The 17,285-nt window shown below is 43.7% G+C and overlaps 1 protein-coding gene across 1 annotated transcript in view; it reads right to left on the bottom strand.

Moving 5' to 3' along the window:
* The window catches only part of LOC311149337 (integrin alpha-5-like), a 41,762-nt gene extending 25,614 nt beyond the window's left edge, over window positions 1-16,148 (bottom strand). Inside the window, exons 1-2 of the mRNA XM_084186493.1 lie at window positions 15,777-16,148; window positions 1,071-1,201 (exon numbers count right to left, since the gene is read on the bottom strand). Coding sequence (XP_084042619.1) covers window positions 1,071-1,201; window positions 15,777-15,973 — 328 coding nt within the window. The 5' untranslated portion in view covers window positions 15,974-16,148. The remainder of the gene's footprint in view (window positions 1-1,070; window positions 1,202-15,776) is intronic.
* Between the last annotated feature and the right edge of the window lie 1,137 nt (window positions 16,149-17,285).

The following is a 17,285-nucleotide window of genomic DNA, read 5'->3' as shown; positions in this document are numbered from 1 at the left end:
TGATCATTGACCCATAAACCAGGAACTCTTACTGTAGTTCTACCTTTTACATTCAGGTTCAAATTAAGCTCGTTGGCAATATCCGCTAGACCAAATACACTGAGTGTACAAAATAGACTGACCAGGTGATCCCTTATTGATGTCACTTGTTAAATCCACTTCAAATCAGTGTAGATGAAGGGGAGGAGACAGGTTAAAGAAGGATTTTTAAGCCTTGAGACAATTGATAAATGGATTGTGCATGTGTGCCATTCAGAGGGTGAATGGGCAAGATAAAATATTTAAGTGCCTTTGAACGGGGTATGGTAGGAGGAGGTGCCAGGTGTATCGGTTTGAGGGCAAAAGGGGGGGGGGGGGTTGCAACTCAATATTAGAAAGGTGTTCCTAATGTTTTGTATACTCAGTGTATATAATTGTATATAGTGACATTTCTTTTGTTTCAACTGTTTATTTGCCGTTTATTTCCCTATAGCACCTGGGGTTGGGACAGAACAACACATATTGTATCTAGCCTAAAGGGAAGATACCCTTGTCTAAAACACTCCCATTATTATTTTTGTCTCAAAAAGAAAGACACTAATGACATGCTCAAACGGATCATCTAGTTTCCAGGAACCAACGTGTCAAACAAAGGAGTATCAGTGGAGTAGAACAGTGACAGATGATCACCTGCCGGCCACAATAGCATGGTGGACATGGACCAGTGGCTTTAAGAAGAGCTTCGAGCGGGAACTCAGCTTGACCAGCTTAACAGTGTGTAACCGTCCTCTAAAATCTCCAGTTCTCAAGAGTCTCAAGCTCTTGAGTCACCAGTCAGGACTACATAAGGAGATACGTGGCATGTGTTACAGGAAGCAAGGAAGAGAGGGACTGAAGGACAGCTGTCATTATACTATGGGATCATCAAATCTGCTGAAACACCATATCTTCACACATCATGCACATTTGTGATTAAGTAAATCCATAATCTTAAAATCAAGTTCAAATCAAGTTCAGACAGTGAGGAGGTATGACCAGGACCTAAAGTAGTGAAGTCACACTGATCGTAGTCTGCCAATGACCGGGTTTACCTTGATTGTCAAACTCAATGTTGTGGCACTCTGATTGGCCCAGACTCCATGGGCAGTAGAACACAGACCCGCCCTCTGTGACGTTGAGCTGGCTGGTATTGGCCTTGGGAGCACCGATCACAACACTGACACTGTTAGGAGAGAGAAGAAACATGCTGTCATTCAAATGTCATTATGTCACCTCTACCTGACCTGCTACCTCCCTCAGCAACATAACAGTTGAGGCATTGCAACCTAGATCAGCTGAATTGGTTTGCTAATGCTATATGTAGTCTTTTTTGTCATTGTAGTTAGTTAAGATCTGCTCTTGGTCTGGTATCAATTTAAAAATGCCTTCCACAACTCCCATTCAGCAGTTTTAGCATGATGCAGAGCCAGTACACACGTTTTACTGCTCACAAAGCTATACCCCTACTTCCAAAACATTTTAACAGGTTCCACTTCAGTACTGTTACATTACATTGTAACCATGTGTAATTGTTGTTGTAACATGTGCGCATGTGACATTCTCTACATCACGCACACACACACACACTACACACAAAATGGAGAGATCCCCGTGGGGCAAATTGGATGTGAAAACAAGAAAGCAAACAGCCTAAGTGGAGTCACACTGTTGTTTCCACAGCTGTATGGCCCTGTTCCTGTAGACAGACATCTAGCTAACCCATCTAACCCTGCAGTAAGCTAAACGCAAAGCCAGGACTGAGAGAGACATCTAGCTAACCCTGCAGTAAGCTAAACGTAAAGCCAGGACTGGGACAGACATCTAGCTAAGCCATCCAACTCTGCAGTAAGCTAAACGCAAAGCCAGGACTGGGACAGACATCTAGCTGCTGTAACCCTGTGGTAAACGTAAAAAGCCAGTACTGGGAACCGTTTCACCAGATCTATCAGCAACATGGTCAGTGCTATCCGAGATCCTAGGAACGTCACTACCCTAAACCCTACCCCTTACCTAACCCTAACCATTTTAAAATGTCAACTTCAAATGGGGGGTATGGACGTCCCAAGGAATCCCGGATAGTACGAACCCCAGCAACACGTGGTCTTACAGGTGAGTCTGAGGACCAGCCAACCAGGCTAAAGATCACAAGGACAGAATATTCAATGACGGAGAAACAAAGACAGCCAGGGAATGAGAACTTTGAGACGAACCACTGAACCAGGACTAAGAGCCATGGCTAAACTGACAATGACATTTTTTCCAGTAGACAGTCTGGCTGAACCAGAACAGTGTAGCCATTACCTCATTGCAGCTCCAATTATCCTATCATCATCACTGGCATGGTGCTGGACAGTGAAGTGGGCAGAAGACAGAGGGAAGAGAAGAGGGCAATGAGTGGAGTAGAGCCTGAGGGGTCTTCCTAAAACACAGGAAGAGCACACCCTTTCCTGCTCCAGGTCAGTCACTCAATGATGTGTGGTAGTTTACATTACCGCTATGTTTAGCACGTTCCCTCAGGGGACAACTACTCAGCAGAGTCCAGACAGAGTCCAGAGGAGCCACCCTGGACTCTGAAACCAGCTTTAATCAAACATCTTTGGTCATCCTTGCCACAGTGTCATCTTAGTTAGGATTTAGACATTGGCCATGACTTTAATATTTTCTGCATAGAATCAAGGTTTGTAGGAGACTACACTGGGAGCCTGGAAGAGGAGTTGGTGTCAGCTAATCCTTATGGTGTTGAAAACATACTGAGGCCAAACACAGAGCAAGGTCATAAATCTGAGGATATGGATTTAATGTCACACCCATAACCAGTGGTGGTCTGACTGGTCGCATTATCTCAAAAGAGATACAGAGCAAACCAACCCAAGCCAAAACGAAGGGCAGAAAACCCTTGGTTTGTTTTGGAAGAGGGAAATGAAAACATGGCCGCCTGGCTCAGGGAGAGAGAGTATACCGGTTTTCCGGACGTGTGTGTGTGTGTGTACTGAGGAGGGAAGCTCCCTGAAGAGCAGCTAACAGTGCTCTGGCTGTAGAATAATGTAAATCCCAGAGAACCTTCACCGTCATGGATTGATTCCCCTCTTCACATTTATAGACACAAAGAGAATTTTGGCAAAAATGTGTTCACATGAACTCCTTAGCATATTCTTTGGTTCATAATTTGTTAATGAATAGACCACAATGCTGTGGGGATCTGATTTAGCCATTCATATCTCAGTGCTTATTATGACAGAAAGAGATGACTCAGACGCAAACATTCAGATCCACAGAGAAAAAAGTAAACTTTCCCTTTCTTCAACTCCTAGAGAGATAAACAAACACGTTTTGGCTGGACTTTTGAGTAAGACACATTCAACCAATGTAATTCAATATTGTATAATTTGAAGATGTAGAAATTAGCATGAGTAGTCAAGTATTTGTTTTTGTTTTTACAAATCCTTGTCCAGTGTAAATTCAAACAAAGACAGTAAGCGAAAAAACCCAAGCCAAAGAAAGTAGGCTTACTACATCTATTGAGAATCTGATCTGAATACAGGCCAACAGTATTCAGTGAAGGCATAATTTCAAAGGGAACAAACTCAGGAAACAACAAAACGAGAGGAAAAAGCTTTCATCAGCAAACTGGAAACAGGGGTGTGTTTATTTTTTTGTAGTCATTTAGCAGACACTATTTTCCAGAGCGACTTACAGTTAGTGAGTGCATACATTTTTCATACTGGCCCCCCGTGGGAATCGAACCCACAACCCTGGCGTTATAAGCGCCATGCTCTACCAACTGAGCTACCTCACCACCCACTCACACCTTGATAGTGATCTGAAAGTATTGTAAATAAGGAACAATTAGAATTTAATGGGCCTTTATCTGGCAGGGGATCAGTCTAGCAAGCATTAGCATTTTCATAAAGGCCTAAGTGTAGATGGCTGATTGCTGGATTTAGAAACGGCTTTATGTCTATATGGAGGGAGGAGACCGTCTGGCCCTCTGAGAATTAAGATAGAGCAGAGGGGAGGTGTAGGGGAAAGGGAAGGGGGAGTCATTTCAGATGCTTCATTACACCAGGCACTTTCAAATCTTATTATTTATTTGGTACTTTTTACCCTATTTTTCTCCCCTATTTCGTGGTATCCAATTGGTAGTGACAGTCTTGTCCCATCGCTGCAACTCCCGTACGGACGTGGTAAGCGAAGGTCGAGAGCCATGCGTCCTCCGAAACTCGACCCCGCAAAGCCGCACTGCTTCTTGACACACTGCTCGCTTAACCCGGAAGCCAGCCGCACCAATGTGTTGGTGGAAACACCGTACAGCTGGCGACCGATCTCAGCGTGCATGCGCCCGGCCCGCCACAAGGACTTGCTAGAGAGCGATGGGACAAGGACATCCCGGCCGGCCAAACCCTCCACTAACCCGGACGACGCTGGGCCAATTGTGCGCCGCCTCATGGGTCTCCCGGTCGCGACACAGCCCGGGATCAAACCCGGGTCTGTAGTGACGCCTCTAGCACTTTAGACCGCTGCGCCACTCGGGAGGCCCGGCACTTTCAAATCTACAGAGAATGTCATTGACTGATTTAGGAACTCAGGGGGACGTCATTATGATATCTACATCAGAATTTGAATGAGTGATCTCAGAGATTCAGAAAAGAAGTGGGAGCCCCACATTATATGTAAAGGGTAATAGGCCTAGCAGGGGCAGATTGGCCATCTGGCAAATGCCAGATGGGCTGGTCGAAATTGACACAATAATTTTTTTTTTTTTATATACAATGAAAACAATGAAAATAGGTGACATGGCCGGCGGCCCATGGGCCTGTTAAGATTATAAGATTTTGGCCAAATGTTTCTGTTATACTAATCTAGAATGAGCCTTTGGGCTGATCATTGGGCAACGTCCAGCCCCCCTACCAAGATGGGCCAACCCTGTTTTCTGATAGGCTGAGCTGAGGTTACGCAAACTTACATTCAAAGTGAAACGCGGCATCAGTAAAGAGACCTGCTTTGACTGTCATCAGTTAGACAGCCAAGATCATGGATTGTAAAAAACGGAAAGGGTGCCTATAAATGTAGGAAGAGCACATTCTACATTATCACCTCACTCAAAATGTCCTATTTATTGGGCGGCTAAAACCATGATTTGGTCAAACATTATCCTCACGATTCCTGTCATTTCTATTTCTCAACAGCAACTATTTTACAAACAAGATATAGAAATGTGCACCGGCCATTGCTAGGGCATAGACCTATAGGCCTCCTGGGTCATAGCCTACAACTGCAAAAAAGAATTGGGGACATTATATTTACTGTTGGATGAATACATGTCTAGCAGTGGGTATTATATTTAGAGTAAGCAATCTAGTTCATGTGTTTTGAGTTTCCACTTCCTCAGGTGTTGAACCCCAAATTAATTAGCCTATGATATTAGTTAGTGCACATAAATGTCAGTAATTCATTTCAATTGAAATAAGTCTGGAAATCCTGGAGTCCTATTTTGACAGTAAAACATAGAAACTATGGTCTAATTGTCAACCCAGAATTCATGACAATCACTGGATTAGGTTGATCAAAATAGCTTGAATCATGCATTCCTGCATGGATGTGTTAGATGAAACAACTTATTTATTGAATACCTCAGTAGTCTATGTATTATACTTTTTAATAAAGCACTATGAATGACTTTATAAGATGATTACTCATGATTTGGGTCCTGGTGCCACCAACTGTAAAAGTCAGTGACATCACTGACACCAGGGGGAAATGTTAGTCTGGAGCCCTGTAATAATAATTAACACTTAGGGTAGGTGTTGCAGGGGAACACATATGACAGGCAATCATTTGCAATATAACCTGTCGTTAGCTTGGCTTTTATAACGTATATGGCTTAAGCAGACAGGCAGATGGAGAACAAGAAGAAGCAGAGTGACAGCAGAGACGATGCTGAGACCGACAGACAGCACAGCAGGGAGGCAAACAAAATGGCTAAAGCAGAGGCACAGTTATAGTGATGAGTTGCATCTCCAGTGGTGTTTTTGCATATTGTATTTATGAAGGGTGTGTAGGGTCAGGGTGTGTGCGTGGGGACGGGATGTTCAGCAGCCTGATGGTATGGGGATAGAAGCTTTTGGCGATTCTTCCAGTTTTTGCCATGATGCTCCTGTACTGCCCGCGTCTTAGTCATGGAAGCGGGGAGAACAGGCCATGGCTTGGGTGGCTGGGGTCCCTGATGATCTTTTTGGCCTATCCTGGAGGACAGTCAGTGTGCACTCAATGGTGCATTTGGCTGAGTGTACCACCCTCTGTAGCGCCTTGCGGCCCACGGCGGTGGAGTTGCCGTACCAGGCTGTGATTCAGCCCGACAGTATGCTCTCAATGGTGATCCTGTAGAACACTGTGAGGGCCCTCGGGGACAGGCCACATTTCTTCAACATCCTGAGGTTGAAGAGTCGCTGGGTGACATCCCCAGTGCTATAGAAACATGCTGGTAGAGGTTTGGTATAGGGTCAGACAGAGCATCTCAGCCAAGCCAAGAAACCCACAGTATAGCACTGGTGCTATCATAGAAAGGGTACTTTTCATTGACAAAATTTTGAAATATTGTCAGGAAAAAATATATACTTTTTTGGCATCATGTTTCCATGTCGCAATAAAAAAAAAACTACAGCATAGACAACGGTTTAATAAGGAGACCTTGAGCAATCTACTGCTGGGAATATTGTTAGGACTGAGCGTGGGTGGAAGGAAAACAAAACATTCGTGGCTTCTCTGCATCTCCCAAAGCGAGACCCACCTACCCAATCAGCAGCACACAAACGACCCCAACCTACCCCAGTCTGATGGTTTCAGCATTAAATTAATTGATTTAGGCTGCTAGTGTTGAGGCCATAAACAGACTGAGGGTTGTCTCATTTGAGGCTTCTGCAATCAGCAGAAATGTTAAACAATATATAAGCCAGGCAATAATTCCGCTGGTTGCAGCCACTATTTATACAGGGTTGACAAATTAAGGGGCAATATATAAATGGTGGAAACTGCTGATCTACCACTGATCTTCCCAGGCTTAACCCAATGGAGTTTCTGATGAGGTTAGAGAGAGGCAGTCAGAAGCCACATTCCTCTTTCACCCCCTTGCCACCAAAACACAGCTTTTTACCCATTCCACAGTTAATGGTCTTCCTCCCAGCTGCAAAGCTTATGTCACTTGAACACTATTATAATTGCTTTAAGCCAGCCGGGAAAAAACACATTCACATTTTGTTGGCATCCCAGCGGCGGGCCGGGCGGCTGCAGTCACCATCTGCAGTCGTTAACCCTGCATGTAATGGGAATGGTATGGCACAGACAGATGCCCAGGGGACTGGTAGGCCTACATAGGATGTAAAGACTGGAAAAAGGGCGGGAGGACTGGAGCCTTTAAATGAAGAAGGCAGGATTCCCCTGGAATACAGTCAAGAAAACTGCCAACAGCAGAGTTGCACTGTTGAGGCAATAAGGTTAAATAACATGATAGCTACATAGTTAAAAAGTAGTAACGAGTTGCTAATTAGCTAAAATTATCACGCAATGTTAGGGTTGCTAGACTTTCGCGTTATATGTCAACACATCCTCCCTCCTCCTGTGGTGCAGAGGGCCTCAACCAACCCACTATTATAGATTCTTGTGAAATAGACACAGAATACTTATTGGAAGTTTGTCATAGTAACTGCACATAAAAAAGTTGTGTCCAGTACATGATTTTGTATACAGTCCATTTCAATCACAGATAAAGACAGTTGGATACTTAAAAGAATAGTTTACCCAAATTACAAAATGACATATTGGTTTCCTTAACCTGTATGCAGTCTATGGACAAGGTATGACAGCAATACATGCTTTGGTATAGTTTCCCTGGCACTGTTAGCATGGGATACAAAACCAGTGCCAGGGAAACTAAACCAAAGCATGTAACACAAACAGTTACAAATAATAAGTAGAGCAGCCTTCAAACCTCAGCTTTGGATGGGACTACCTGTACAAAATCACAAACAACATGCAGTCACTCAACTAACTCTTCACAGAGTTTACACTTCTAAATAATCTCCTCACAAGAAGGGGAAACCGAATTAGCTCAAGTATAGTGACTCAAACTGAACCTGTGGAGCTCTTGACCTCCCTCACTCCCTCTCCCCAGCAGCAGATATTGAGATCTGGCCTGTGCCCAAACACAACGAGTAAACCGTTACAGCAGCAACGGTTTCCCTCTTGCGCTTCGAAGAACAGACGCCGCACAGCCTCGGTGGTCTGACGCAAATACACTTAAGACAATGCATTACTGTACAAGAGGAGGTTCTTCAGTCAGCAACGGCCACAAACTGTCAATATGGGACCGTCACAAGAACACCAAATATGACATCGTTACATTATCACTAGACCGAATAACTGGATAAATGTATGACTCAGCATGTCACTGTGGAGGGGAATACCAGTTGAATGTTCTGTACTGTAATGTAACAACTTATTTTGGACCATGTAGAGCCATGACACACAGCCTTCAGTCAGACACACAACTTTCGGTTCGGTCCAAGCCAAGGCCAGACCAGGAAACGGACTGTCTCCCAACTGCTATCCTGTCTGGTCATCCATTCAGTTCTACACATGAGCGCTAGCACACACGCACACGCTCAGTACTGCTGTCCAGGACCTTCTTACTCCTCTAGGCCAGACACAGAGGGAGATGATGAGTGTAGCAGTGTCTGATGGGTTGGCTAGTGCTGAAAGAAAGAACACTGTACAGAACACTCACTCATAGACTGCATCCCAAATGGCACCAATATAGCCATACAGTCAGCTGTTACAGTAGGAACCAAATTACTGTAAATGAGGTAGGAAGCTGCTCTGAAAATTATTATTTTGAGGGGTATGGAAGAGTTCCAATCTCATTAGGGTTTCCTTTCTAACAATTTAGTATGGAAAATGTATGCACTCACTAATTGTAAGTCGCTCTGGATAAGAGCGTCTGCTAAATGACTAAAATGTCAATTGGATCACTAACAATTTACTCAAAATTTCCAAAATCAAACCGCCCAGCAACCTGGTTAAAACCTTGTTTGTCTCACACTCCTATCTTGAGTACTGTACTTCAACAGCAGCAGTTACAACAAAACTACCCGCCCAGCAATGTTGATCTGATAAACTTTCCCCCCTCTCCAGAACCGGATCTTAATGTCACTGCAAAAACATTTCCTCCCAAAGGACATTAGTTCAGTACAGTACAGCAGGAGACCTGCAAATCAACAGCATATTCCAATTCAGTGTTTAATAGTCACATGTACAGGGTTGTAGGTGTGATTGCAGGATACAGTGAAAATCTTAGGCTTCGAGCTCCAACATGCAGGACTAAGTGAAATAAAATAATGAAAATGATAATAAAAACAATAGAAATACAAATAGCACTATATAAACACATCATAACAACTGTAGCAGTGATGAATAAATACATATCCATTGGGGTAGAGGTAGAGTAAAGACTGTTTAGGGGGTGGGGGGGATGACCATAGGGGGAGCAGCATGACCATTGAGGGGGTGTGGGGACCAAATTAAATAAGGGGGGGGGGGGGGGTAAGGTAAGGTAAGTGACCATTGAGGGTGGGGAATGTCCATAGGGGGAGTAGCAGGGGGCCAGGGTGGAGTAGGTCGCTGACTAGTGGTGGCTATTCAGCAGCCTGATGTCCCAGGTGCAGAGAGCTAACTACACTACACTGCTGTTTAGTATTAGTGACAGGGAGAAAGCAGCACTGGTGAATACATTTTACATTTATATTTTGGTAATTTAGCAGGCGATCTTATCCAGAGCAACATACAGTCAGTGCATTCTGCCAGTTCCCTGTACTCTAACATACAGTAACACTTATTTATGAAATATGGGTGGATTTTCCCATTCATCTTCATGTATTCCATGGCTCTGATATAGAGTAGTTAATAATGAACAGGCATTCAGATACCCTCAGTTCCATTGTAAAACAAATAAATCTGTGGTTTGGATTACTTTAGACTTGATTTGTGATTATGGGCTCAATGTTAATAATCTCAATGAATCTTCCTCGTATTATGTAGGTGTTCCATACTAGTGTGGATGTTAGAGACATAGCTCTTTCTAAGCACTGTGGCTCATTCAGCAAAACCACCAGGCATGTCATTTTACTGCAACAAGGGTTTCACAAGTGGCAAGTTGGTCATTTAAAACACCCTAAACATGGAGCTGAGGTTAGAGAGACTATATATTTTCCTGATGCCAAATTGCAACCCACCCCACCCCTAAAAAAAATGCCCAAACCCCAATTCGCACATCCCCACAGACATAATGTGGGATGTTTTAACTACAGGCCGTTCACACCTCTCCACAGTGACCACCAAGGGGGATCCAGTCCTTTACACCTCTAAAGGGAAAGACAGTGGGGCTGACGGAAGGCGAGTCACACAGTCATCCCTCTGATCCCCTCTCATTCACTCCCATTCACCACAGCTGTCTGGACACAAATTGTCTCTGTTGTCTCCCAAGTACCCCCTTGTGCAAACAATGACCGCGAGAGAAGCAGAGTTGTGGTCAATTCCATTTCGCACACACACACACACTCTACAAACACACATTGTCTTATTTTAGTATTGTAAATGTTATATTATAAAGTTGTAATAATGTATTGTATGATGTATTGTTTTATTTATGATGTAGACTGTTGTGATGTAATTGTTTTATTCCTGTGTGGACCCCAGGAAGAGTAACGGGGATCCTAATAAATACTAAAATTGTAATTGAAGATTTGAATCTGAACTGGAATGAGGGCAATAACTATTTTGATTCCAATGTTTGGTCTGGCTAGGTCCATTTCCCCAAAAGGAGAGTGCCATTACAAGTCTGTACAATGAATGGAGTCCCTTTTGACCCCAATAGGACAAAAGAAACCAGGACTGCTGGGGTGTTTCAGGGCCGCGGTCACCAGGCTAAGCATGTCCCATTAACCTTTAAAACAACATACTGGGGCAGCAGGTAGCCTTGAGGTTAGAGCGTTGGGCCAGTAACCAAAAGGTTGCTGGTTTGAATACCAGAGCCAAGCAGGTGAAAAAATATAATTGGTCACTGTGCCCTTGAGCAAGGCAGTTAACCCCTAATTGCTCCGGGGGCGCTGTACAATGGCGACCCTGGCTGTGACCTCGATACCTGGGGGAGTTGGGATATGCAAAAATACACATTTCCATTACACACTTGTGTGCAACAGGACAAATATAAGCACCCCCCCAAATTATTATTATTCAGAGTGACCAGACCAAACTCACAGGCCTGAAGCGAGAACAGAGAACGACTCAAATAGGCCTTTTAAAAAGTGAATAAATAAATAAAGAACATGGGAGTCACATGGAAAGTTTCTCAGATGGAAAACAGCAAACCTTCACACAAAGAGCCCCATTGTCCAACACAGAGGGCCATGAAAAGCAGCTAATCGCAGAGAACCTGAGCGAAGAATACCGTTGCAACCCAAATACACAGGCCCAATTTAAACAACGTCCACCTCTCACACAAACTATGATTTATAAACAGAATCTCACAAATGAAAAGAACAGCAACAATGAAAACAATACCAGAAATCCGCTTGATCATATGGTGAGGGAGACAGTGTAGACACAGAAAATATTGATGTTTTAGTTGCTAACACAGCCCCTGGTCCAGTAGCAATGTTGGTTTAGCAGAACGTTTTTAAGAGGGCAAACTCCAGGAAAGTGACCAACATGAACACGATGACCTGACCTCAATCTGGGTATGTCACGGTTTAACCATCCATTATCTAATGGAGAACACCACCAAGCCCATCTCAAACACATGGCAGGGATGGGGAACAGTATCATCATCATCATCATCAGAGGGATCCATGACCAAACACCTCCTTATGACTCTCTTCCATGTAATCTGTACATAACTACACCAGAGCTACAAGACAGACAGAGACAGACGTCATTCAGGTCAGCCCACAACATTTGTGATTCACAGAGTATTTATTTGGATCACCATTAGCTTTTTGCAGAAGCAGCAGCTACTCTTCCTAGGGTTCATATTATCTCACTTCATCCAAGTTAAAATTGTCTCTTGATATATCGTCTATTCCCGACAGACAGGACTACCTGCTGTTATTGGGACAGGAACATGGAAACATCTTTGATAAATATATGGTCCAGAAGCAGACATTGATCAGTCCAGACAGAGACACTCCCGGACAGCCAGGCCTGTCATCTATAGTCTGACCTCTGACCTATGACCTCAGCCATGTTAACAGTCCACCCCCTGAATCCCTGTCTGGCTCCAGAGACAGGGAAGGAGGAATGTGCTTCTGCTGCTGCTGGATGGATGGAGAGGTATTAAGCAGTTTCCTTCTCAGCACGGTGGATCTGGCCCAGTGCTGTGGCGTCGCTGAGATTCATAGAGCCACGTCAGGTTGAGGAGAATACCTGTCCTTACAAGGCCCCACACTGTGCTGCTATCTCTCTCTGTAGACTCTACATACAGGGGACCATAAATAATGTCTCGCCAGTGTCTAACTGACAAGGGCCCTCACACACAGTTCATGAACCCTATTCTCAGGCGGTCTACCACGGTGGTCTCAGTGCAGGGCTAGTGTCCTCTCCGTCCACTAGCTTACTTAATTCTATTAGACCAGGCCAGGGGCCATGACAGGAATCAGACACACATACACTCATGGAGCCATGCTATCAGTGGCAGAGAAAGTCTGTCTGTGTGTAGTAGGGTGAGAGTGAGAGAGATGAATGTGTGAGAACGTTCTGTCTCGTCCTTTCTCACTTTTGTGTGTCTCTGTAGGCCTATGCTGCTGTTGAGGCTCCTAAATAAAAAAGAGAGAGAGACGAGAGAGAAAGTGTGTGAGAGACAGAGCGAGCGAAGAGAGAGAAAATAGTCTTCAAACAGCTGGCCATGAGAAGAGTCTTTGGCATGTGCTTTATGTTTCCAGAGTAGAGTTTATCCTACAGGTACAGGTCAAAGAGGTGCTGTGTGTACATCTTGCATCAGGCACAGAGAACATCCTCCCCCATCCCGGACAGAGACTGACCTCACCCATGGATTCCAGCTACTCCCCTACTAGCCACAACGTGGGCGATAGTCTGATAACTGATAACACGTCCAGAGAAGACAACGAGTGATAACTGGAAACTTCTGTTTCTGTTTCCTGCTGGGTTATGTTATTGACGTGTGAAATGTGGAAAAAATGAAATGATTTAGTCCAAGATAGATTTTTGAGACCAGGTTTAAACTTTGCTCTCATCCTGTGTCTGGTTTGGCAAGCATCTGATAAGTAGCATTAGTGAGAGTACAAGAGAGTGGGTAGATACATGCAAAATGTAGTATCCCCCTCATGCACACGTTCTTTCCTAACCCATTGTCTCAGCTCTCCTCCCCCTAGCCATGACGTCTCTGCTGTTAAAAGTTCAGATGAAGTCATCGACCAGAGAGATGACTGGTGCTCTAGCTGCTGCTGTGACTTCATACATGATACGGACGGGGGCCAAGGCAGACGGGGGGAGGGTTAAATTAAAGGCCCTGCAGAATGACATCAGACCAGAGGAAGGGGGCAAGGGGGAGGTAGAGGGGCTTTAATACATTCTGACTCAGTCTGCCAGCCTCACGTCCTAAATCATACAGTGTTCCTAGACCTAGAGCCCCTGCCTGCTAGAAAAATATAGACCAATGGCAGCAGCCCCTTAAAGGAGTGAGTGAGGAGGAAAATCCCACCCTGTCAGTGTCTGAACTGTAGTCGAAGGAACTAGTGAAGTGGGGAGGAGAAACTGGACCCACTGGCGGCCCACTCGGCACAAAGCCCCTCTCCTAAACCCCTGGCTGGCTGGCGAGACAGTAAAAAAACACAGCCAGCCAGGATGTCTGATTGCGTCTGGCCCCAGCGTCCCGGCTAGCTGCTAGCTTCACTTTGGTTAATGATTATTATAATTACAGGGCAGACAGCTAGGTCCAGGCTGAGTCGCTGACACTACATACTGAGGAGTGGTGGTCGAGGTCGACTCAGTCACAGCAATCTTATTCTGACACACATAGCCCCAGGATGGCAGCGACACAGCTGTGCATCTGCTAGCATGCCATTTATTTCACTCATGCTGCATTCCTACTGCTGTAAGAGCTGTTGTTGCCATGGTTATTGATACAAGGGCCAGATGTTGTCATTTGCTGGATATGTCATTGTGGCCGTCCGGGCGCCTTCCATCATCAACTATGTCTGTCTTCAGACTATCTATCAGTCCATTTACCTGACCACATATTGGCTGTGCTGCTCCAGTAGTCTGTTCACCCTGTAATAAGTCTGGACTAAGCTCTAAGCCCTTCTTAATGAGTGATCTCAGCAGCAATATAGACGGGACTGATGTGATGGAGCCACTGCATGCCAGGACACTGAGATAATAGTCACAGCATGTTTGTGACACAGACACAGAGGTCACATTCCCATAATGCCAAGCGGCATCACAGTAAATTGCACAGGAGCATTTCAGAGTAAGACCAATAATTCTGGTCTGGAAGAAGAGGTGGATGGTGATCACATCAAAATAACAGAGTTGGGGTAAAGCTGCTTCTAATAGGCTCTCTATTCGACATTTAGAACCAATGAGAGATTAGAGGTCAGAAAGAAATCCAATTTCAGGACAATGAGATTACAGTTTAAAGACTATTATATGAAAAGGTTTTCCCAAATATGGCACAAATGTAATCTTTATTGAGTTTAATCTAAGCTTGATGTTCACTTTTGATCCTATATGTTTATATTCTATAGCATTCTAACAGAGTGCCCATAACATTATCACAGATTACTAATGTTACCTAAATTATAGAGACCGCATTCCAACTGAAGGCTTCAGGCTCTCAGGTCTTGGCTAACACACATTTTTTAGGTGTAATTTGCTTACATAAGGCAAATAAACTATAATTGTTTGATCCTTAAGATTCTGAATGCAAGTGTAAATTAGATTATAAAGAGAAAAGTGGAAGAAAATCAGCCTGTTAAACCCAAATTGTTCAGTTTTACCTTAGACAAAACACACACACAGGCTACCTCACAAATGGTTTAAATGGGCTGACACATGTAAGTCCATGCAACAGAGTGTTCTTGATATCTAAAATGCTGAGATAAACAAAAATGGAAGATGCCCCGGCAGTGTTCTATTAAAACTGATGCCTGTGCAAGCTGAAGTCTTAATGAGGTATGATAACAAGTGTAACTACATCTTAGCAATTGGTTGTTTTGAGGCGACTTAGTTGCAATTAGAGCTGTAGTTTACTAGCACTGACATAAAGGAAATAATATGTGGCCAACACACTAATGAATAAAACACTTTTTCTAATAGGAAAAATTGTGCTTTATATAGAGGCACTGGTCATTCCCAATTCTAACATAGGGTGGTCACTGGTCAAGTCATTAGATAAGGATAACCCTTTTTCAGTGCGCGTGAATAAAAGGATGGATTTCTAACCAAAACCAAAGAGAACATCTAATTCCATGTGCAATTATCAGATATATTAATTGATTTATGAAATGTAGGCTATTGTAAAAGGTTTAGTTGATAGGCTATTTGCGGGAACACGAGAATAAACCCCCTAAACTCCTTGGCTCATATTTGCCACTTGGAGCCTATTATGAAATTGACCAACAACTGCCTAATTTGTCCCACCATGTTTGCAGTAACTTGCAAAATGACTTTAAAGAAATTAAATAAAAACGTACCTTGAAGTATTGGCCAAGTAAAATTCCACGGAATATCCGAAGTAGCTCCCATTAGGTCCGCTGTAGACAGTGGGGTTTTTCACGTCCAAGTTGAATGCAGCACACAACTGTAGGATAATTATCAGACAAACCCCAACGCAGAAGAATGGGTAGTTCACTTTTCCCGGCCTCTTCGAACGATATCTTTTGGAATCCATTCTATTTCTAAATGAATCCACTAAAATGTGTTTTGTTTTAATCAACACCTGAGTTGCTCTAATGTTTTCAGATCCGTAGAGCTTGTGGAGTGGTTGTTCTACCTATTTATCTAAACCGCATGCCTTGAAACTAAAACTCGCTGTGTATCTCCTAAATGCTCAGTCAGCTTCTTCCTTCGGTGTCCTCACCGCTCGCTCTCCCTCAGTACGCTCGACTCAGCTCCTAATTGAGGGAATATTGAAAGGAGGGAGTTCCTCGACTCGTGACAAACTTTAGGAGAGGTGGAGCTCTTGATTCACAAAAAGACAGACAGAAGAGAAAACTGTAGTGTATAGCTTCAGTGGGCTACACTCAGAACTGATTCATCTGCATGATACAGCATCCTAGAAGTGTCTGGAGAAATTTTCCCGACCTGGGTATTCTGATTGTTTTATTCTCACCCTGGCGCGCTCCCAACATTTGCATGCAGTCGTTCAGAATAAGGGGCTTAGTCTGATAAAGACATAGTTACCTGCATGTGTAACCTAAACCTTTTCTACCTCGGTCATACTGAGAAACAGAGAGAGAGAGCGAGAGAGGTCGATGATAACCAGATATATTATTAACTGTCTGAACAATGGACACAGAGTAACATCAAAGGTCTTCATCGTCCAATATTATCTTATATCTCTCTGGACTGACCTATTCCTGATAGGCCTTGGAATTAAGGGACAATAGTGTTTATTTACCAAGACCCTTTTCTTGAGGTACAAAGGCATTTTATGATTATTTGTGGCAGCTAGGAATGCAGATTGTTTACATTATTTAAAAAATGACCATACAGATCAAGATTATAGAGAAAGCTGTGATTCTAGGCCCTGGTGATTATAATAACCAACTCCATATATCAGCCTCTTTTAACATGAGTGGTATCACAAAGTCTGGGCTGCATATGTTTTCTATTAGTTTAATTGTGTTATATGATCTGAATCAGGTAGATGATGCATTCTGTCCATCTTACACAGCATAAGGTTCTCTCCCAGGGTGTGGGAACTATGGTAAGATTTCTTATTTCTGAGTCACACCAGAGGAGACCCACACTGTTGGAAAGTGGTTAGCTACAAGTCAGAAGCAGCCACCTCACTGAAATTAGACATTTAATAAAGCCCCTCGCCTGGCTGGAATTAGTGACTGTTGGTTTAGCTGATTCACCCAGCTAAATAGGATTGGGACTGAGGGGTCACATTTAGCTGGGTGGCACTAAGTACTAAGGACTGTCTGCTCAAGTATCACTCATATTTAGAACTACACAACCAGAAGAAATGGTTTTAA

Source organism: Coregonus lavaretus (genome assembly GCF_964263955.1).
Source record: "Coregonus lavaretus genome assembly, chromosome: 22".
In the NCBI taxonomy this organism is placed as follows: domain Eukaryota; kingdom Metazoa; phylum Chordata; class Actinopteri; order Salmoniformes; family Salmonidae; genus Coregonus; species Coregonus lavaretus.
Note: the sequence above shows the minus strand (reverse complement) of the source record. Positions and strands in the feature narration are given on the sequence as shown.